Source organism: Oncorhynchus masou, chromosome 24 (genome assembly GCF_036934945.1).
Source record: "Oncorhynchus masou masou isolate Uvic2021 chromosome 24, UVic_Omas_1.1, whole genome shotgun sequence".
Classification (NCBI taxonomy): Eukaryota; Metazoa; Chordata; class Actinopteri; order Salmoniformes; family Salmonidae; genus Oncorhynchus; species Oncorhynchus masou.
In genome coordinates, this window is record NC_088235.1 from 40810381 (window position 1) to 40835034 (window position 24654).

Below are 24654 nucleotides of genomic sequence, written 5' to 3' on the forward strand. Positions count from 1 at the left end.
AGATCAGCACCCTCAGGCTCACAGACAAATACATTCTCAGACCGTTCAGCGGCAGACGAGCGTAGAGTGCTAAGATAAGTCCTAAGCATGGCTGAAAAAGTTCCTCTGACTCACATGGAATCTCAAACAGCCTAAGGTACACAGAGTACAGAGACATATACATGGGTGTCTGTGCCTAAGACCCCGAACCCTGTATGGCAGGAACAAATGGAAGAAACTGGTAAAAACACAACTTCCATGTTCACGTGGCACAACCGGAGTGAACTTTCTCCTTTGCCAGTGAGAATAAAAATCGAACCTTGACCCCTGTAGGACAGAAAAAGAGTCAGAGAGACAAAAAGACAGAGAATAACAGATAGAGAGGGAGTCCTACCCTACCTTGTCCCATGTAAGCTCCAGTGAGGGCCTCTTTGGCGGTTCCGAAGCCAAGCTCCCTGCACACCACGCTAGCTGAGACGCGGTTCCAGACGTGGTCTACAATGGTCCCCCATTTCCCCTCCTTCAGCACCTCCACCCGGCCCTCACCCAGCCTGGGGCCAGCCTTCAGACGCACCGGCTAGAGGGGGAGAGGAGAGAAAGAGCGAGAGAGAGTCAGAATGAGCGAGAGAGACAGCGAGAGACCGAAAGACAGAGAAAGAGAGTGAGAGACCGAGAGACAGAGAGACAAAAGACAGAGAGAGACAGAGAGTGTCAGCATCATTGTATTATTGTCTAAGAATGTTTTGTATCTTGTGTTTGTGCAGAACACAGGACAAGTGTCGAGGTCTTGGCTCTTGGCACAGTGATGCATGATGTGTGTGTGTCTATGTTTTTATGTGAGTGTGTGTCTATGTTTTTATGTGTGCGTGTACCTGTCTCTTACCACAATTGGGTGGGGTGCCTGGGGTCTTCCAGATGACATACGTGCAAACTGAGGTCCCGGTACACACCTCGCCACCGCATGTCTCCCACTCTTACAGGGGGTGGGGCTATGTGGAATGGACAGCTGAGCGTGACACTCTGATAGGCTGGTCTCTGACCCCAGGCAGTGAACCTTCTCTACCCAGAAACCCTTTTTACGAGCCATGAGGCTCAGTCTAGGAAGTGGGAGAGAAGAGGTCATAAATGTCATATAACACTTTATAACACATAACATGTGCATAGCTAACGTCTGTCATGTCAGTACCATGAAGGAGAGGAACAAGACAAGAACTATCCAGTAACAGTTCATTTAAACACTCTACATAATGCATTATAAGCACATTTAAAACTCACAAGGCATTATAATAGAACATTATAATACAAAATGATCAACATCTGGAGAAACAAATCATTTGTAGTTAGTTGAGATGTTCAAACATTGACTAGGTCTTACCTTGTGGATGGATCAGCAACCTTGGAGTCCCAGATTTTCCTGTGAAGAAACAGGAACATTAAGAAAGGATGTTAATATCTCTTCTGTTTACTCGTTGAGGTTTCATGAAACCCATGTTATTCCTGTGAGGTGAGATGACTAAATCTTGCCTACAGAATCAGCGTTTGTAGAAGACAACTGTGTCATGTGTTTGGCAGTGGTATAAAGTACTTAGGTAAAAATACTTTAAAGTACTACTTAATTTGTTTTTTGGGGTATCTGTACTTTACTTTACTATTCATATTTTTGACAACTTTTACTTTCACTGCACTACATTCCTAAAGAAAATAATGTACTTTTACTCCTTACATTTTCCGTGACACCCAAAAGCACTAGATCCATTTTGGATGCTTAGCAGGACAGGAAAATTGTTTAATTCACCCACTTATCAAGAGAACATCCCCGGTCATCCCTACTGCTTCTGATCTGGCAGACTCACTAAACACAAAAGCTTCGTTTGTAAAGGATGTCTGAGTGTTGAAGTGCCCCTGGTTATCCGTACATTTTTAAAAATCAAGAAAACCGTGCCATCGTGTTTGCTTAATTAAAGGAATTTTAAATGAGTTATAATTTGACTTTTGCTTTTGATACTTAAGTATATTTTAGTGATTACATTTACTTTTGGTACTACCTTTAGACTTTTTCTGAAGTAGTATTTTACTGGGCGACATTCACTTTTACTTGAGTCATTTTCTTTTAAAGTATCTTAACTTTGACTCAAGTATGACTATTGGGTACTTTTTCCACCACTGGTGCTTGGTTAATGCCACACAGTTTATTAGCCATATTGGTTGGCATGTGTTGATGATGAACACAGATGGGTGAAGCATTCCCTACACCTCACAAACTGGCCTCACATATGGTTAATATGGGTCATGCCACACAGAATTACAGCCAAACACATTGTCAAAAACAAAAGCCACCTTGGTGGACATGTGCTGTTTGTGTACATGGACACAGACAGTACCAGTTATGTCCTAGAAGCATCTGTACCTGACATTCTGGCCGTACGGATGTCAACAAGTATAAATACACTTACATAGACAAATATGTCCGCCTACAGAAAGGCCCATCTGTGTTGTGCTACAGTAAATCTTTGTGTGTGCGTGCATGTGTGTGCATAGGTGGTATTTTGGTGACCATGAGTGGCATAGTTAGAATAAGAACAAACTCATTTTTCCCTGTTCTCTCTGACCACCACGGCCTGGCTCTCGCTGCTTTACTTTGGGGTGTAGATATTTGCATCAGGAATGTCTAGTCTAGGTCTGTGTGTATGTTTAGAATGAGTGGTCAGAATGTAGGCCTATGTACCACATATGTACCGTCAGCTAAGCCAGGCTTCAAGGGAAAAACAATGATCTCTGTTGACAATGTGGGGGTATAGGTCTGCTCAAACAACTGGGTTGTATTCATTAGGCAACAACTCTAAGGAAACAGACTGAAACAGGGATGGACTACCTGTTTTTGTTTTCCATTTAGAAAGTTGCTAGACTCTTAGAAAAAAAGGTGCTATCTAGAACCTAAAATGGTTCTTTGGCTGGCCCCATAGGATAACCCTTTAAAGAACCCATTTTGGTTACAGGTAGAACCCTTTTCGGTTCCATGTAAACAATCTTTCCACATAGGGTTCTACATGGAACCCAACATGGTTCTACCTGGAACCAAAAAGGTTCTACCTGGAACCAAAAAGGTTCACCTATGGGGACAGCCAAAGAACCCTTTTGGAACCCTTTTTTCTAACAGTATCCGTTTGGCCATAATGAATATGACCCTGGTGTGGTGTTGCTGGGGTGTTGGTAACATGACAAAATAAGAACTCTTAAATCACTCTTACTTGGCATCTTACAAGAACATTGCTGGTACAACAACATTTGTAAAATAACTGGATCACTAGGAATGGATTCAAGAATAAACACTGGGCATTTTGAAACAACTCTTTAACCTAACCAACCATGCATAGGCTATATACAAATGTGACTTTGAACAGCTATGAGCGACATTGCTGGGAAAATGTTGAAACAAAACCCCCAAACGCACACAAACAAACACTCAATGTTGGCACACTTTAACCGTAAGAACTTGTCAGGCCGTCCGAGAAACTAAATAAATGAAAGACCCAGAATCCATTCCTGACACTCCATCAAAGGCATAGCCAAGACGTGCCCAAAAGGAATCCCTGTTGATTCTCTCTCTCTCAACACACACACGGTCGATCAGCATCAAAGCAGCCGTCCCTCAGTTCCCGCAACAGGAGTGCCAAACAGGAGTTGAGGTAAACCACACACACACACACCTCAGTCAGTTGCACTTAGGGAAACAAATACATCTACAGATAACACAGGATATTTGGATTTCCATCATGAAACTAACAAACATTTCTGCCTTTCTAGTCACATACTACAAACAAGGATGTTGGAATCAAGAGATTCAAATTGTTATTAAGTAAGTGGTTCCTCAGCCATTTTTTTGGTTTACTTTATTCAACTTTTTGGCCCAAGTATTGATTGAACTAAAAAAGCTTAGTTTTCCAAACTTAGCTCCAACTTGAGAACAGTGCTTTTAACATACAATGTTTTCAACTTACATATTTGACACACACGGTTATATTGTGCATGCATATTTATACAGTAATTAATATTCAATATGTAGTCACCTGGGATTTTAACTCACAACCTCTTGGTCCATGGTATTCCAATCTTCCTGCTATGCCAACATGTCTGTGTAAATGACTGATTTGACCTGTGTTACACTTTGCACTTCAAAGCAAATAACCATGTTATTTATCATAGTGATTAAGGAGTAACATTAAAACAGAGTAATATACCCCATCAACATCAGTCAACTATACAGAAAAGCCAAAAATTGCTGAAATAAGGAACTCAAATAATGATGGGAGAGTAGTCAGATTAACTGATAATTGACACAGACATGGAGATGTTTCAGGAAGATCTGAATGCCATGAACATAGCGGTTGTATGTTCAAATCCCAGGTGAGGACATGTTGAAAAATAATTACTGTACAAATGAGCATTTACAATGTAATCATGTACGTGAAATATGTAAGTTGAAAACTTTGTTTTTTTAAGTGCTGTGTGTAACTAGTCTCACAGTCTTTTTTGTTGGTAAAATGCCCAAATAACAATTTCTAGTTGAATGAACATATGAGACAAGTGGACAGAAATTTTGGAGCTAAGTTTGGGACAAACTGATTTCTCTTAGTTCAGGTAACACTTCGGCTGAAAAGTTGAGTAAACAAAAAAAAGTCTGTGGAACCAATTACTTAATAAAAAAGAGTTGAAACAGCCAGTTCTCTGTCAGTAGGTCACTCGGTATAGCATACTATTGGGAGTCAACAACCAATCATATTCACCTAAAGAAAACTGACATCACGCCCAACGGGCCAATACATAACGAGCCCATCCTCGGAAGCCCTGCCTCTGTGGCTATAATACCAGGGCTCATATTCATTTTAAAAAATTCTTTGCTCTTCAGCTTGCCTGAAAACAGAAAGTCACAAACTCTTCAAGCACAAGATGACTACGAGATTCTGCTCCAACTTAGGTGTTTGTTAGTGGGGAGAGACAAGTCGTCCCCCAAGATTAGGATTCCCCAACTGGCGGCAAGTGGGTTGTTTTATTTGGCCCCCAAAGTTTTCTGAGCAAAAAAATTGTATTTATTGGTATAGAGTACTTTTTTTGGACATAAAAGACTATAAAAACACCAGGAAAATCAGCTACAAGTGATTTTAATTTAATACATTTGTTTCCAAGTATCCCTACGCATAACACAGCTACACGTGATCATATATAAATGTAAGGAAGGTTTGAAATTATTATTTTAGTCAAACATTATATCTGTTTGGGCTCCTAGTGATCAATATTCAGTCTACAAATTCTTTGTAATTATGTTCCGGCCCCCGACCATCCGCTCAAGCAACAAATCGCCCCATGGCTGAATCTAGTTGATGATACCTGTCCTAGAAGTTGCGAGTTTTGGGTCTTGGTATTGTTTTTTTTATTTTGTAGAAGCTGACTACTTTCTGCTCTGCATGTGTAGCCAGTGCTCCTTGCTTGAGTAAGATGGCCAGCGGTAAGAAAGAGTATGTTTAAAAAAAGGCTAGAGGCCAGGACAGAGCAGCAGCACTGGTTGGAGTTGGTAGGGGTGTCATCCCAGCCAAGTGAGGCTCATTCCAGTGTCTCATTCAAGTTTCTCTGGCAGTGTGCAGAAGGGTTGAAATACTATCCCTGGTTCGCTCTGGAGGGTTTTCAAGAGTGTGAATCAGATGACATCAGTCTGGGGCATCCTAAAGCCCTGGCTTTGGATTCGGCAGGAGAGAGTGAAGCATTGGTGGTTAATTGGTGGCTAACTAGCTACCAGCTATCAGCTATCAGTCGGCTAACCTTTAGCTCGGAAAGCTCTCGCCAGTTCGCACAACAGGTTTCAAGCCAGAGCATACCGGACCTATCTTTCTCTCCATAGCACCGGATTCCTACCACAAACTCTGGACCTAATCATCTGAACTGTAACCTGGGTTGGCTACTCCTGGCTAACGTTCCCGTCCCGGAGCAAGCACCAACTAGCCTGGGGCTAGCCCATGCTAGACCCATCTCCCGGCTAGGGCTCCTGGGCTACTCCTGAAGCCCACTCCTCGGCTACAATATCCGGAGCCCTTCTACTGCCGGTATGAGGCACGGAACCCCGCCGATCCTTCACGACTGGAATACCGACATAATCTGCCCGAGGATCCCAACAGGCCCCTCAGGCACGACGTCCCCTGAAGGCCCATTCTTCTAACCGCGGCCTGTTAGCTATCTATAGCATATTGGACTGTTAGCTGATCCGCCGGCCAGTTTTTTTGGACTACTATACCCATTTTGCCAATTGGACTTGGACCCCTCTGCTACTTGGAACCCTATTAATCCCACTACTGGTCTATCGACATCGCCGCAGGAGGAGGCAAAAACAGACTTTCCCCCATTGCGACGTCCCTCTATGGCCCTTATGCTAGCTGACTAGCCCCGGCCTGCTAACTGCTAGCTTGCTAGCACCGGCCTGCTAACTGTCTGAATCGCCGTGTCCCCAGCCAGCCCAACCACTCACTGGACCCATACGATTACTTGGCTACGCATGCCTCTCCCTAATACCAATAAGCCTTGTCCATTACTGTCCTGGGTAGTGATTACTGTGTTATTTCACTGTAGAGCCTATAGCCCTGCTCAATATGCCTTAACCAACCACGTTGTTCCACCTCTCACATATGCAATGACATCACCTGGTTTAAACGTCTCTAGAGACTATATCTCTCTCTTCATTACTCAATGCCTAGGTTTACCTCCAATGTACTCTCTTCCTACCATACCTTTATCTGTACATTATGCCTTGAATCTATGCTATCGTGCCCAGAAACCTGCTCCCTTTACTCTCTGCTCTGAACGTGCTAGACGGCCAGTTCTTATAGCCTTTAGCCATACCCTTATCCTACTTCTCCTCTGTTCCTCTGGTGATGTAGAGGTTAACCCAAGACCTGCAGTGCCTAGCTCCACTCCTATTCCCCAAGTGCTCTCATTTGTTGACTTCTGTAACCGTAAAAGCCTTGGGTTAATGCATGTCAACATTAGAAGCCTGCTCCCTAAGTTAGCTTTTTCATCTGCCAACCCGGATGTCTTAGCCATGTGTGAATCCTGGCTTAGGAAAACCACCAAAAACCCTGACATTTCCATCCCTAACTATAACATTTTCCGCCAAGATAGAACTGTCAAAGGGGTCGGTGTTGCAATCTACTGCAGAGATAGCCTGCAGAGTTCTATCCTACTATCCAGGTCTGTACCAAAACAATTCGAGCTCTACTTCTAAAAATTCCCCTTTCCAGAAACAAGTCGCTCACCATTGCCGCTTGCTATAGACCACCCTCTGCCCCCAGCTGTGCCCTGGAAACCATATGTGAATTGATTGCTCCCCATCTATCTTCTGAGCTCGTGAGGCTAGGTGACCTAAACTGGGACATGCTTAACACCATCCTACAATCTAATAGTGATGCCCTCAATCTCACACAAATTATCAATGAACCTACAAGGTACAACCCCAAATCTGTAAACACGGGCACCCTCATAGATATCATCCTATCTAACTCGCCCTCCAAATAAACCTCTGATGTTTTCAACCAAGATCTCAGCGATCACTGCCTCATTGCCTGCATCCGTAATGGGTCTGCGGTCAAACGACCACCCCTCATCACTGTCAAACGCTCCCTTAAACACTTATGCAAACAGGCCTTTCTAATTGACCTGGCCAGGGTATCCAGGAATGACATTGACCTCATCCCGTCAGTAGAGGATGCCTGGCTATTCTTTAAAAGTGCCTTCCTCACCATCTTAAATAAGCATGCTCCATTCAAACAATGTAGAACTAGGAATAGATATATGACTTGGTTCACTCCAGACCTGTCTGCCCTTGACCAGCACAAAAACATCATGTGGCGTTCTGCATTAGCATCGAATATGAAACTTTTTAGGGAAGTTACGAACAAATATACACAGGCAGTTAGGAAAGCTAGGACTAGCTTTTTCAAACAGAAATTTGCATCCTGTAGTACAAACTCAAGAAACTTCTGGGACACTGTAAGGTCCAAGGAGAATAACAGCACCTCCTCCCAGCTGCCCACTGCACTGAGGCTAGGAAACACTGTCACTACCAATAATCCACAATAATTGAGATTTTCAATAAACATTTTTCTATGGCTGGCCATGCTTTCCACCTGGCTACACCTATCCCGGTCAACAGCGCTGTGCTCCCTACAGCAACTCGCCCAAATCCAGATAGCTGGTGTTCTGAAAGAGCTGCAAAATCTGGACCCCTACAAATCAGCCGGGCTAGACAATCTGGACCCTCTCTTAATAAAATTATCTGCCTGAAATTATTGCAACCCCTATTACTAGCATGTTCAACCTCTCTTTCGTATCATCTGAGATTCCCATAGATTGGAAAGCTGCCGCAGTCATCCCCCTCTTCAAAGGGGGAGACACTCTAGACTCAAACTGCTACAGACCTAAATTTATTCTACTCTGCCTTTCTAAGGTCTTTGATAGCAGAATACCGACCATTTTGAATCTCACCGTACCTTGTCCGCTACGCAATCTGGTTTCAGAGCTGGTCATGGGTGGATCTCAGCCACGCTCAGAGTCCTAAAAAATATCATAACACCATCGATAAGAGACATTACTGTGCGGCCGTATTCATCGACCTGGCTAAGGCTTTCGACTCTGTCAATCACAACATTCTTATTGGCAGACTCAACAGCCTTGGTTTCTCAAATGATTGCCTCGCTTGGTTCACCAACTACTTCTCCGATAGAGCTCAGTATGTCAAATCGGAGGGCTGTTGTCCGGACCTGTTGCAATCTCTATCGGGGTGCCACAGGGTTCAATTCTTGGGCCGACTCTCTTCTCTGTATACATCAATGACTGTATACATCAATGATGTCGCTCTCGCTGCTAGTGGTTCTTAGATCCACCTCTACGCAGACGACACCATTCTGTATACCTCTGGCCCTTCGTTGGACACTGTGTTAACTAACCTCCAGATGAGCTTCAATGCCATACAACTCTCCTTCCATGGCCTCCAAATGCTCTTAAATGCAAGTAAAACTAAATGCATGCTCTTCAACCAATCGCTGCCCGCACCTGCCCGCCCATTCAGCATCACTACTCTGGATGGTGCCTTAGAATATGTGGACAACTACAAATACCTAGGTGTCTGGTTAGACTGTAAACTCTTCTTCCAGACTCACATTAAAAATCTCCAATCAAAAATTAAATCTAGAAGAATCGGCATCCTTCGCTCATGCTGCCAAACATACCCTCGTAAAACTGACCATCCCACCGATCCTTGAATTTGGCGATGTCATTTACAAAATAGCCTCCAACACTCTATTCAACAAATTGGATGCAGTCTATCACAGTGCCATCCATTTTGTTACCAAAGCCCCATATACTACCCACCACTGCGACCTGTATGATCTCATTGGCTGGCCCTCACTTCATGCTCGTCGCCAAACCCACTGGCTCCAGGTCATCTACAAGTCTGTGCTAGGTAAAGCCCCACCTTATCTCAGCTCATTGGTCACCATAGCAGCACCCACCTGTAGCATGCGCTCCAGCAGGTACACCTCACTGGTCACCCCCAAAGCCAATTCTTCCTTTGGCCGCCTCTCCTTCCACAGTTCTCTGCTGCCAATGACTGGAACGAACTGCAAAAATCTCTGAAGCTAGAGACTCTTACCTCCCTCACTAGCTTTAAGCTCCAGCTGTCAGAGCAGCTCACAGATCACTGCACCTGTACATAGCTCATCTGTAAATAGCCCATCCAATCTACCTCATCCCCATACTGTATTTATTTATTTATCTCGCTCCTTTGCACCCCAGTATCTCAACTTGCACATTCATCTTCTGCACATCCTACCATTCCAGTGTTTAATTGCTATATTATAATTACTTTGCCACCATGGCCTATGTATTGCCTTATCTCTCTTATCCTACCTCATTTGCACATGCTGTATATGGATTTTTCTACTCTCTTATTGATTGTATGTTTGTTTATTCTATGTGTAACTCTGTGTTGTTGTATGTGTCTAACTGCTTTGCTTTCTTGGCCAGGTCGCAGTTGTAAATGACAACTTGCTCTCAACTAGCCTACCTGGTTAAATAAAAGGTGAAATAAAAAAAATAGCAATTTGCAATTTATTAACTTGTAAGGTTGCAGTGATCATTTAAAATAAGTAATCTAAAGATAAATATTTTAAAAACTCTGTCCCATTTCAAGGACTGTCAGCTTAAGAGGCTTACACAAGCTTATACTATACTAAATAAAGCATTATTTGAACAACCGTGCAGAAAGTGTGGCTTCACATAGAACATTTTCAAAATAGTATGTTTTTAACAGGATTTGACCTCATAACCTCACGTCCCTAAAAGTTCCATAGTTCCCTACTCTACCTGCTAATCTACCTGTCTGGTGAAAAACACTGTACAAAATCCTAACTATATTTGTAACTAAGGTGTCCAGTATTTATTTATTTTTTACATTTTTTCTATTTGACCTTTATTAAACTAGACAAGTCAGTTAAGAAAAATAATATGATTTACAATGACCACCTACCAAAAGGCAAAATGCCTCCTGCCGGGCCAGATACTGGGATTAAAAATACAAATAAATTAAGTAAAAATATAGGACAAAACACACATCATGACAACAGACACAACACAACACAACACTACAGAAACAGAGACCTAAGATTACAACATAGCATGGCAGCAACACTTGACAACACAGCATGGTAGTAACACAACATGACAACAACATGGTAGCAACACAACATGGTAGCAGCACAAAACATGGTACAAACATTATTGGGCACGGACAACAGCACAGATGGCAAGAAGGCAGAGAGAACAATACATCACGCAAAGCAGTCACAACTGTCAGTATGAGTGCATGATTGAGTCTTTGAATGAAGAGATATAATTGTCCAGTTTGAGTGTTTGTTCCAGCTTGTTCCAGTTGCTAGCTGCAGCGAGCTGAAAAGACGAGCGACCCAGGGATGTGTGTGCTTTGGGGACCTTTAACAGAATGTGACTGGCAGAACAGGTGTTGTATGTGGAGGATGAGGGCTGCAGTAGATATCTCAGATAAGGGGGAGTGAGGCCTCAGAGGGTTTTATAAATAGGCATCAACCAGTGGGTGTTGCGATGGGTATACAGAGATACCCAGAGAACCAGTTTACAGAAGAGTATAGAGTGCAGTGATGTGTCCTATAAGGAGAATTGGTACAGCACATGGTAAAGGTAAAGCACATCTAGCCGCTCAAGAGCACCCTTACTTGCCGATCCTTAAATTACGTCTCCATAATCTAGCATGGGTAGGATGGTCATCTGAATCAGGGTTAGTTTGGCAACTGGGGTGAAAAAGGAGCAATTACAATAGAGGAAGCCAAGTCTCAATTTAACTTAAGCCTGCAGCTTTGATATGTGCAGTAGATGTTGGTGTTTGAAAGCAGCTTAGAATCAAAGAAAGCACCGGAACCACAGCGAAATCAGTGGAATCTTTTAACACACTGCATCCATTTTCTAACACACGTTTTGAAAAAGCACGCAATCAAATGATTCTTTTGATGTCATTGATGATGTAGTTCCGATAAAATGTTACACGCATCTGCACACTGCTTCAAAGTTAGCTGCTTAGCGATTTTGAGCTCCGGTATCAAACGTAAGATCACTAGTATTTACTTCCTGTCCCTGCAGTGGTGAAGAATCACTAACCCCCATTTAAAGATTTCACAGATAAGCTAAAGGCAACCTAAGATTCCCTCATTCAGCCAGTCTGGTGCTTCCAGACAAAATCATGAATATAGAGGGTATGGAGGAGGCAGTGCTCGTAAGCACACCGCCGAGTTACTCCAGAGGCTAACAAGGGGGTAAATCCAAACACGGTGCTTTTCAAATAAACTGTGCCGGTTCTTGGCAGATCAGATGGACAAAGTGTACCAGGCTGAGGATGTGGCAGCTAGTTCATTGAATGTGGTCACAATGCTGCTGATGTATGATACTGATTTGTTGCAGGAGCTGAATAAGACCATGGAGGCAGGGAAGCCGGTTTCAGAGCTTCTCAACCAAATCCGAGGCTACGGTTGATTTTGTGCTGCATCTGACCTGCTGTACTATCCTGTCTGTGGGGAAAAGTATGAAGGCGACAGTGGTGGCTCAGTGGGGCCCTACTCCCAAGTATTTACTGTGACAATAGGGCTCACAAGTGACTCGGGTCAATGGAGGCAAGTTACTGGATGCCGAAGTCCCCAAACCTCGTCTGTTCTGGGTATCAGAATGGTTGTACCACAACATTCTGTTCTGGGTATCAGAATGGTTGTACCACAACATTCTGTTCTGGGTATCAGAATGGTTGTACCACAACATTCTGTTCTGGGTATCAGAATGGTTGTACCACAACATTTTGTTCAGGGGTATCGAGAGTGTGGTATCGCACAGGTGTGAGCATAATAAACACAGTTCCTTTCCCACATTCAGACGCACGGTTGTCAAGAGTGGTGGATATGAGAACAAGCATGACAGAAAAACAAATGATCCCAGTCCTCAGGGTGGCGCTCTGCCCCTTCAGGAGATAATGTATAGGAGACTGGCAGCGGGCATGCGCAATTTCATCATGGGTGATGAGGAAGGTAACGAGGGGGTATAGTCTGTAGTTCGATGTGCGCCCTCCTTTTCGTGGCATCATTGCATGAATGGTCCCCGAATTCCTAGCTCCTGTCTTGAGAGAGGAGATTTCCTCTCTCCTTCAAAAGCAGGCTATTTGGGTGGCCCTCGTGTCAGATGTATAGAGCAGTTGGTACAGACGGTACTTCGTAGTTCCCAAAAGCAATGGAACGTTGCGTTCCATCATGGACTTGCATGTTTTAAACAAGGTTTGCAAGTTCAAAATGCTCACACTTCGTCTGTTATTGAAGTCGGTGCATCCCAGCGATTGGTTCACGTCCATTGATCTGAAGGATGCGTATTTTCACCCCACAGAAAGTTGAGGTTTCACTTCGCGGTTGTGGCCTATGAGTTTCTGGTCCTGCCTTTCAGGCTCTCTCTATCTCCCCACACCGTTTCTATGGTGGTGGAGGCAGCTTTGATACTGGTGAGATGCTGATCAGAGTATTGGCATATCTGGATGCTTGGCTGGTCCAGAGTTGTGGGAACAGGTGGAACTCCTCCATGACACACTAGTTTCTCGTATTCAGTGTCTGAGGTTCATAGTGAATCATCAGAAAAGCGGTTTGACTCCGGCTCAGAAAATTCCGTTTCAGTGTCATTTTGGTCCTGAATCATGCAATTTTGTCCCAAAAGAGAAGAGTCGCATCATGTCTCTGTCTGGCATGGTTTCAGTTGGGGCACTCTGTGCCTTTTTGCTTGTGCCTGTGGGTATTGTGTCTGATGGCCTCTATGATAGCTGTGGTGCCTCTGGGGCTTCTGTTGATGTGTCTCTTTCAATACTGGGCGATTGCTATGCGGCTTGATGCATCTCGCCACTGCCATCGGTTACTCAAGGTTCCCCGTCGTGCCAAAGGGTGTTGACTCCTGTTGTAGGGGATTCTCATGGGCTGGGTAGGGAGTGTTGTGTGTGGGCTACTTAGAAAGAGGGATTTGGACAACAGTGCAAAGGGTACTGCATATCAATTAGCTTGGGCTACAGACTGTTTTGCTAGCGCTGAAACATTTCCTTCTGATGTTGGCGGGACAGAATGTGTTGCTAATGTCCGACAACATTAACAAGCATCCGCTTGTTCGGCGGGGACCCGTGAAGGGTTCCATGTCATCGGGATCTATTGTCCCAGGTGCATGGGATTGTTTGGCACCCACAAGCACAGATATGGAATCTGTGGTTTTGGACCCTGAATTGTTGAATTTGACAGATTGGGGTTTGAGTGTTTGTGTCACGTTAAAGGAGTTTCTCCTTTTCAGAGTTCTTTGGTGGACATTTTGATGTTCTTTCAAGAGGTTTTTGAGAAGGGCCTTTACTTTTTCACATTGAAGCTTTATATGGCAGCCAATCTCGGCGTGTCATGTAGGGATTGACGGCTCTACCCCGGGGGGTCATCATCTGGTGGTGCGGTTCCTAAAAGGTGTATGTCGGCTCAGACTAGTGTCAAAGCATATGGCACCAACCTGAGACCTGGCTTTGGTCCTGGACGCTCTGTGTGAGCCTCCGATTGAACCATTGGAGTCTGAGGACCTGAAGGTCCTTTCCTACAAGACTGCCCTGCTCATGGCCTTGGATCTCCACACTCTATCAGTACACATTCCTGTTAGGAGTTTGCGCCTGGTGACTCCAAAGTGATGTTACAGTACGTCCTAACGCAGCTTTTGCTCTCAAGGTTATGCCTATGTCTTACAGGTCCCATGCTATGTCTTACAGGTCCCCTTGTTATAGCCCTGATATTTTAAAGCAGCTAGATAGAGTAAAGTCATGCTATGGTAAAGTGCTCACCAACTACATAAGAAAAATACTTGTTTCCAGACTATGAAAGTTGTCTATGGGCCATGTAGGAGGGACTGAAATAAACATGTTTATTTAAATGTATGTTAAGTTTAATATTAGAATAGGCTACATATGTATGGGTTTCAAATAGCGCTTTCAAGTACCCAAATACACTGTTATCTAATGCTAACATTGGCATGTTTTGACGTAAAAACAATGGATGTAAACTGACACCAGGCATGCTTATATTTAGCATACATAAATAAGCATCAAAATAACTTAGTCAGTTAGTTGTGATCCCTTAAAAGTCTTTTTTTGTCCTTAGTCACAACTTTTTTTTTACCTTCAGAGAATTGTGACAAACATAGCTTGCTTGACATGAAACTTAAAGCATTAATGGTTGAACTATCCCTTTAAGGCAGTGGTGTCAAACTCATTCCATGGAGGGCCAAGTGTCCGTGGGGTTTTCCTTTTAATTAAGACCTAGACAACCAGGTGAGGGGAGTTCTTTACTAATTAGTGGCCTAAGTTCATCAATCATCAAGTGCAGCGGAGGAGTGAAAACCCGGAGACGCCCTCCTATGAATGAGTTTGACGCGTGCTTTAAATTAAGGCCACAAAAGTTGAATTAAATGTGTGGGTAATGTTCAGGCAGACATACACTGTAGCAGTAAGGTTTGTTGTTGATTGAAACAGACATACGCTGTGAATTGAATTGAACACTTATTCTTAAACTACACACATAAAATAACTTGAACAGGTCTTCCATGCGTCACCGTTGTTACACGTTCGTAACCCAGATAATCGACGCGCACACACACACACACACACACACACACACACACACACACACAGGGGAGAGATTGTCTATAACATAATTGTGATCACACACCAATCAAACCAACTGTTTTCTCTCACCAGAAAACCACACTGACAATGAGTAAATAATTGAGCACTGAGGAAAGAAAAACACGTTTTGGCCTGATACTAGACTCTACATTTGATTCAATTATGGAATATTTAATTGAACTTTGGTTGAACTTGACCTAAGTTCACTTAACTTCAACCTAATTTTAAAGTGGCTTTAGGACATTAAAAGGCACTACATAAAACCCATGTATAATTACTACTATTCTAACTTTATTCATGCTACTTCTTCTGTCTTTATAGGTATTTATGGCGAGCGCTCTCTACAGTACACAAAACGATTGCACGAATCCCTTTCTCTGTAATGATTGCGCAGATGTTAGCCAGCTAACTAGTGTGTATATTATGAACACTTGTATGAACACACATTATGAACAGGTCGAATCAGGTTGAGAAAACAGATTTACTGTTCCTAGACTACACCTCTGACTCAGTAATGGTGTGTGTTTAAATGTGTTTAACCTCTCAAGAGCCCCAGTCTGCCTGAATAATCAGTGTGTTCGAGGCCTCCACCCCTCATTTACCAACCCACAGGGAGAGGGAGAGCAAGGGTGAGAGCAAGAAAGAGAGAGGCTAACGATAGGGGGACCTACCCCTGTTGCTAAATGACAACAGTCACCCTGCTGTTTCTGTTTTCCAGCACCGTCACACTCTCTTACTTTCCTGACTGCCTTACTGCTTTGCCACTTTCTCTAGCTCTCTCTTCCCCCCCCTCTCTCTCTCTCTCTCTCTCTTTCAATTCATCCCTCTCTCTTTATCTCTCTCTCTCCTCTTACTCCTAGGAAGCTGTACAGTATCTCCCTCCCTTACCATACAGTGCCAAAAGAAGGAGTACTGTTTGAACCCTGAATATGAATAACAACCACTTTAACCACCAAAGGCTTTGTCAGGGTAGTGGTTGTTGAGAACCACCGATCTAAGCACAGTTTTCAGTTGCGAAGGTGAAGTTACAGAGTTGCATAGTCTTTGTCTATCACATCAGGATAAACTTTTTCCATGGAATCAGTGATGACAGCCTATGAGCTCCTCCTTGGCTAGGATGATATCTTACACAACGAATGCAGTATGACATACCCATCAAAACAAAAAGCTATTTAAATTACAACTTGGGCTGAGCACCAGGGTTCATCGCTTCTCCACAACCACATAAAGCACAGCCGCAATACATAGGCCTACATAAATTAAAAGACGGCCATATAAATTAGAGACGAGCTCACTTAGGATCACTCAGATTGCTTAGATCTGAGACACAACCAAGACTGAATCGGACACACAAAATGTCACCCTATGGAAAATGATACCCCCCATCTTAGGGAGAGCTGAGCTGAAGTGCAATTAAACAAAATGGTGGTTGTAGGTCCTCAAATCTCCAGGGTGACAGAGAGAAACAGACGTTGCTGACACAGCGGGCCAAAGTAGGGCCCAAACTATAATTGGATAGCATCAGTGGCTCAGTCCCTGCCCTACACACTCTTCTTCACTCACACATTTACAATGCACGCATGCAAACATACTTACACAGACACACAAATGATGCACACATACATACTGTACATACACAGACACACACACGCACAAAGGATGCATGTACACACACACACACACACGCATGTATACACACACACACACACATCAACGGACACACACACAGCTATAATTGGGACGTTTTTTCTCTGGCGGCAGGCAGGGCAGAAATCCTGAAGAGCCTTACTCCTGCCCAACCTATAATTACAACATCTTCAGAGTCTCATACAGACCAGGAGAGATGGACAGAAGCCAGGACGGGACAGGAGCCAGGAGGGGACAGGAGCCATATGCTCTGGTCTGGTCTGGGCTTTCTAAGAATGGACCAGAGACTGTCTGGTATATATGTGAATCCATGCCAGGTCATACCAGTCCATACTGGGCTCTGCTCAGTTAATTAAAGGTGCAGTCTATAACTTTCATTTCCAGTTAAATAAGTGCTAGTTTTATTTAGCTTCTTAGACAACCGTGTTTGAAGAAAGAAAATAATGAAAGTTGCAGACTGCACTTTTAAGCCATTTCAGTCAACCAACCATCAGACAATCAATCACACGATCTTAGGATGTGGGATATTGGGCTATTCATAAAAACTGTTATGTCTTACAATTATCAAACAACCAGGGCTAAATTACTAATAAAATCTATTAAAAAAATGTAATAGAGCAAAACTGGCCTTCATAACTATATAGACTTGAAACATGTATAACTGTAATGAGGTGAAAAACGATCTGGCCGTTCTAGGTCATATCAGAGTAATGTGATGACAGGTCTAAAGCTTTCATTAGCTGGACCAAAAGGCATACAAACACTTGGGTACTGTTCAGTAGGAAGGAAATGAAAGAAAATGCTTTGAAACAGATGGGAGTTTTGCCAATGAGAATGTCCCTTTTTGTTGTCAGTTTCCAGAAGTTCTCCCCCATTTGTGAACCCAACATCAGGTCAACCCTAGGACACAAAGACAGAACTGAATCAAAACAGATAGCCACCAAATGCCATCAAAAATGTCATTTAATTTAGTAAACTCAGAATGCAACAGAGGCCTACTGATGAAAAAACAAACCGGTGGTTTGAACTTTGAAAAGACAATGGCCGTGTCCAAATACCCGTACAAGTAGGCATTTTGGGTATGCAAAATAAAATGTTTTATAGTAGACTGTGACATTTTGAAAAATGTGCATGCTTTAAATACCAGATTGTCATACTCACTTTTACTTTTCATGCAGTAGAATCAAAGATGATCTATTATATTGATAAGACAGCCGAGTGAGAACTCTAACAATGGAAATAAATGTCCTCAATGATTGAAGGCAGGCGAGATCAGGTGGGACTATTATAGCCAATGAGAGGGCAGATACACAGGCACAGCTAACTAGTTTTCTAAAAGTTGCCGGAATGCACGTGCATCCACTTATATCAGTACTTATATCATTTGTAACGGCTTAAACATTACGAAACGTATATTTGATCAAATAAGCCTCACGTAAATCGAAGCTCTCTCATAGACCTCCATACAATTAAAGGGCTTATCTCACGCTGATAGATTTGGGGCGGAGTAAATCCTCATGCTTCATCTCTTCCTCTCTGGTAGAATTCACTGCACACTATTGAGGAAGAGTGTCATCTTTTCAGATCCACCTGTGTTTGACAACAACTGTTGTTAGCTGATAATGAGATAAGGGGACACACTGTACCTCAATGAACGAATGGCGGGAAACAACACAATTACGCATTAGATGACGCATTCTCACTATGGGTGAGTCTAGTATGTTAATATTTGTTGCCAACTGCATACATTTGAACTAAAGCATATGTTCTAAATAGTATGTCTATGATACACAGAATGCAGTTTTATTAAGTAATAGGCAAGACAGATTTCAGACAAGGCCATTGGACTAGTATGCACTTGTCAAAACCGGACAAAGAAATGTTCCTGAATATATCGACCTCTCTTAGTTTTTTTCTTCTTTATTCCTTACTTTCTCTTTCTTTTCTTGAAAGCCTTGGTGTTTCGGTTCCTTTGACCTCAGAGGTTATAAAACAAGATGCCAACAGAAGTCAGCTGCCTGTGAAGGCTTCAGGCCAAGTCCTTCAGGCTACACCAATCTTGTCCTCTTCACTCACCACTCCCTCTCCCCCTTCCTCCCTCTCCTTGATGCGTAGTCAGACTCAGCTCCATTCAAGGAATACTGCGAAAGCTATAACTACCCATCTATCCTCTTCTCTATCTTTCTGCTGTTCTGTTTAGGCAGAAATTAAGAAATGCATTTCACTGTACTTGTGCACGTGACAATCAGTGGTGTGAAGTACTTAAGTAAAGATATACAGAACACAAATATAAACGCAACATGTAAAGTGTTGGTCCCATGTTTCATGACCTGAAATAAAAGACCCCAGAAATGTTCCATAAGCACAAAAACCTTATTTCTTTCAAATGTTGTGTGTTTACATCCCTGTTAGTGAGCATTTCTCGTTTTCCAAGATAATCCATTCACCTGACAGGTGTGGCATATCAAGAATCTGACTAATTAGCATGATCATTACACAGGTGCACCTTCTGCTGGGGATAATAAAAAGCCACTCTAGAATGTGCAGTTTTGTCACACAACACAATGTCACAGATGTCTCAAGTTTCGAGGGAGCATGCAATTGGCATGCTGACAACAAGAATGTCGACCAAAGCAGTTACCAGATAATTGAATGTTAATTTCTTTAGCATAAGCTGCTGCCAACATCGTTTTAGAGAATGTGGCAGTACGTCCAACCGGCCTCACAACTGCAGACCAGGTATATGGCGTTGTGTGGGCGAGCAGTATCTGTGACCAACAAATACATATCTGTATTCCCAGTCATGTGAAATCTAGAGATAAGATACTATTGAATTTATTTCAATTAACTGATTTCCTCATATGATCTTTAACTCAGTAAAATCAATGAAAATGTTGCATGTTGCATTTATATTTTTGTTCAGTATACTTTAAAGTACTACTTAAGCAGTTTTTTTTAATCTGTACTTCACAATTTATATTTTTGACAACTTTTACTTCAGTACATTAAAAAATAAAGAATGTACTTTTTATCCATACATTTTCCCTGACACCTATAAGTATTCTTTATATTTTGAATGCTAAGCAGGACAGGATAATTGTCTAATTCACCTACTTCTCAAGAGATCATCCCTGGTCACCCCTACTGCCTCTGATCTGACAGACTCACTAAACACACATGCTTCGTTTGTAAATGATGCCTGAATGCTGAAGTGTGCCCCTGGCTATCTGTGAAATTAAAAAACAAGAAAATGGTGCCACCTGGTTTGCTTAATATAAGCAATTTGAAGCCAGGAAGGGACAGGAGCCATATGCTCTGGTCTGGTATGGTCTTTCTTTTGATACTTAAGTATATTTTAGCAATTACATTTACTTTGGATACTTAAGTATATTTAGAACAAAATACTTTTAGACTTTTACTCAAGTAGTATTTTATAGGGTGACTTTCACACTTTCTATTAAGGTGTCTTGAATTTTTATTCAAGTATGACAATTGGGTACTTTTTCCACCACTGGTGACAAAAAAAATTGAAACTTTACTGTGGTATCCAGGCCTGATGCAGTGTTGACCTGGCTGACAACACCTACAGTCCCCACACAGCTGATATTCTCAAGACCATTCAGTCATAATTGCCTATAGGGGTGAAGGAAGGAGTGAGTGAGTCATTGAGCAGCGTGGAGTATTCGAGAGAAGTAACACGCACTGCTGTTCTGGGGTTGTGAGTGCAATTCAGAAGCCGGATGGGAGGGAGGGAAAAGGGAGCCAGTCCAGGCGCATGTAGCCAGTACTTAAAAAAAGCTCATACCAATCACTGTGCCCCCTCATATTTATCCTGTAATTTTGATTTATTATATATATATAAATAACTAGCTACCAAGAACCTCTTTCAGGCTATCAATCAAGTTAGAGTAGCTTGTCGAACTATATTAGCTGGAAAGCCTGCTGGCAAGGTTGGTAGACTTTAAAAAATCTATCAACTACTAAATGTACTAAATAAGACTCACAGTACCTTCAATCTTTAACCCAGATTTTAGCAGAGATACAGAGAAGCATATTTACTTCCTTTAAAAAAATGACCGCCAGTCATGAAGTTAAAGATCACACAAGGGGAGTGCTTAGATATGCATAAAAATTCCCAAACCATCCATACTTTATGCCCCCTCAGAGTTTTGGGGTGCTTGACACCCCTGGTGTGCTTCCATACTATTGTAGCCTATACTGTGTAAGAGTATTAACGGCACTTCCTAGATTGGGTCGGGAACGGCATCAAAATAATTCCCTCAGTCAGAGCTCTCGCTCCGATCTTGTGGAGGGTTTTTTGTGTCTCCCCTTCTAGGTCGGTCACCATCTTGTGGGCCGCAGTTGATCTGGAGTGCACTGTATCCTGGGTGGGCAAGCTTCCATTTCGGTGTGTTGGTGGGGGAGATTTTCTCACAAGGTGTTTTTGGAATGATATGATTTTGTGCACATTCTAATATATATATACACACACATACACACTGTACAAGCGGAGGCAGTTTCTGTGAGACAGCTGCATTCTCTCTTTTATTTCATTACAAAGCACTCTTGCAGACAGAGAGGTCCATCCCACATTTGTATACAGACTACAATGGGTCCTAAAATTGTCCCCTGTGATAAAATGTATTGCAGAGGTTGCTGCATGCATGTAAACAATATCATCAAAATCCATTATAGGGAGAAGCGTTGTATTAACAATCTTTCTCCTATTTTCAATACTGGAGTATGATTTATTTAGACATAAAAAAACAATCCTAGCTTCTTAGTCAGATTTTCTATCTGCGATACGAAGAACAACTTGTTATCAATCCAGACATCCAGGTACCTACAGTATATTGACAAAAAGCTCAATTTGGGCTCCATTTGTAGCGCAAATATGCAGATCCTCAGGGTCAACATTTTGTGACCTAGAGAACAGCATGAGCTTGGTTTTACTTGTATTTAACACATATTTAAGAACTAAGTGATTTCTGAATTGAATCAATGTCATGCTGAAGTTTACGAATGGCCTGCTACACCGAGGTGGCACAGGAATACAAAACTGTGTCATCTGCATAGAGATGAATGTTACAAGTATTAGCAGTGTTTCCAATGTCATTAGATACAATGTGAACAATAATGGACCCAAAATTTAACCCTGAGGAACACCTTTTTGAATCTCAAGAAATTCAGATTTTACCCCATTCTGTCAAGATGGCCTGAGTTCTGTCACTAAGATAATTCTGAAACCATAAACAGGCTGTATATCCCAGGCCTGTTTTTGGTAACTTCTTCAGCAAAACAGAATTATCAACAGTTGAATGACTTTGACAGCTCTTTTTAGCTGAGATCATTAACAACTAGCGTGGATGCTGTGGTAGTACTATGCCCAGGCCTAAACCCTGATTGGTTTTTATTAAAAATACAATTATCAGATAAAAAAATAAACAAAGTTGTACATTACCCAATGATTCAAGAATCTTAGCTAAAGAAGGGAGTCTTGAAATGGGGCGATAGTTGTCAAGATCATTTGTATCTCTTATGAAGTGGCAGCACATAAGCAGATTTCCATGCTTTTGGAATACTTCCTGATAACAATGTTAAATAAAAAATGTGGGCTACTGAGCCAGCAATAAAGGGAGCTGCATGCTTAAACAGAACAGGTTCCAAATGACCAGCCCCTGTGGATTTTTGTTGTTGTCTAATGTTAGCAAAGCATCCAGGGCATCTTTATCAGTGAATTTCCGAAAAGAAAACTCCTGACCACCATTTTCAGTATCAATCAATAGATTTTCACCATCAACATCCAAACTACTCTTTTCAAGAGCTGGCTTGAGATGCATTCTACTGTATAGCCTGCAGAGATAAAATGGTGACTAAATGCATTAATGATACATTTAGTCAGTAATAGGGCCACAATCTAAATGAATGCATTGGGGTAGAGAAAAGGAGACAACCCTTCAGTGATGTTACAGCTTTCCAAAATGTACCTGGGTTCCCTATACATTTATATAATCATCAGATTTGGCTTTTTTAACTAGTTTTATACTAGTTTATACTCAGAAGGGTTGGATCTTGGCATCCGTGTATCCCTGACACATACAATGAGAGAGTGGTCATTAATATCCAAAGCAAAAACCCCAGTCCCAGCATATTTATCTGGAGTATTTGTAAATATGGGGTAAATCAAAATCGATTTTGTAGGGTCCTTTAAGTTTGGACGAATAGGCTTTGTAATCAGCTGGGACAAATTTAGATTAGTACAGAAATCCTTTAAAATCCTGCCTCCTGCGTTCCTCATGCAATATTAAACTCTCCAGCGATCAACACCTCTTGGGTAGTAAAAATGGCAATTAAATCAGTGAGTTCGTTTAGTGCACACTTCTTGGCAGAGGGTGGAGGATAGATTCCTGTAACTGTTCTTTTTTTGTTTGAACCCAACTGAAGACTTAAAACCAACAATTAAAAGTGTTTAGAACTAGAGGTAACCTTTAAAAGAGAGACACAGAAAGAAGAATATTTGGGTGAATAGCAACACCACCACCTTTGCCTTTCTTATCAGCCCTAAACACATTGTAACCATCCATAGCATCCTCAGAGTCCAGGTTTTATCAGTTAACCAAGTTTCAGAAAAAAATTTTTTTATCAGGGTTTGCCTGAGAGGCTCAGATCTTGACATTATCCATTTTAGGTAATAAACTATGAATGTTAAGATGTAAAAATCTCAAACCTTTTCTGCATTTAAAATCACACGGAGTTTCAATACAAAGATCTGATTAAACTTATTAGGACAATAAAACAAAGTAGGAATAGCAATTACATTTCTCCGATTAGCACATTCAGATACAACATGTGGAACTCTCACAGTGACCAAAGAGGAGATGGTAAAAACTGACTTACATGTAATGCTAATATTGTCCTCACATCAATTTAGTTAACCAATAGGCCATTCTTTAAGGTTCATGTCCTTCCCCTCATTAAACAGAAGGTGGCGTAGTCTACTTGGACCTATAGGGTTAGGTTGCCACAAGAGTAAGAGGAGCCGTACCAGGTGTAACATGGTGAGTCTTTGCAGTCATTAAACAGCCAGTTTTGTATTTATATGAGGATCTCCCTTCATTCTAAAAGCTGGTGTAGTCATTTTATTAGACCCCGCCCATTCCCACCACCTTATACAAACACGAGCTAAAGATATAATGATGTAATTGAAACATCTGGCACATAAAAACTGGTTGACAGGCAAACAGACCAATCAAATATTTTACAACATTGAAAATTGACCAGTCCGGTCTTGAAACTCCACTCACTTTCACGTAGCATGACAGGAAAATGTCTAGTGAGGAAATTAACTGGCTAAAACAGTAGCTCTCTTTAAACAGTTACAGGATTCTAACACCTGGAGTATAGAACAGATGTTATGGTCAGCTCAATCACACGCACGTACATACAAGCACACACACGAACACACACAGCTCACCACAGTAGTTGCAGCCCATACGTGGAATGAATGTCTCAACTTTGAGTCACACAGGACAAAACATTCAGGAAATAATTACAGTAGGATTTCCAAGTAGGTCTGGACAGAGGACTTTCCTTCATAATGGGACATAAATAGTCATGCTAATGTGTGGTCCTCCCTCGTTTATGAATCAAACCATCCTGAAACCACTGTTTTCCACAGGGTCAGAGGATGTTCAGTTGAGTGACTGAGAAAGGTTAGTGCTATCCAGAATCCTTGG

At 42.1% G+C, this 24654-nt stretch overlaps 1 protein-coding gene across 1 annotated transcript in view; it reads right to left on the reverse strand.

Moving 5' to 3' along the window:
- The window catches only part of loxl4 (lysyl oxidase-like 4), a 57247-nt gene that overhangs the window by 27245 nt on the left and 5348 nt on the right, over positions 1 to 24654 (reverse strand). Inside the window, 3 exon segments of the mRNA XM_064933901.1 lie at positions 379 to 556; positions 863 to 1076; positions 1355 to 1393. Of these exon segments, the coding sequence (XP_064789973.1) occupies positions 379 to 556; positions 863 to 1076; positions 1355 to 1393 (431 nt within the window).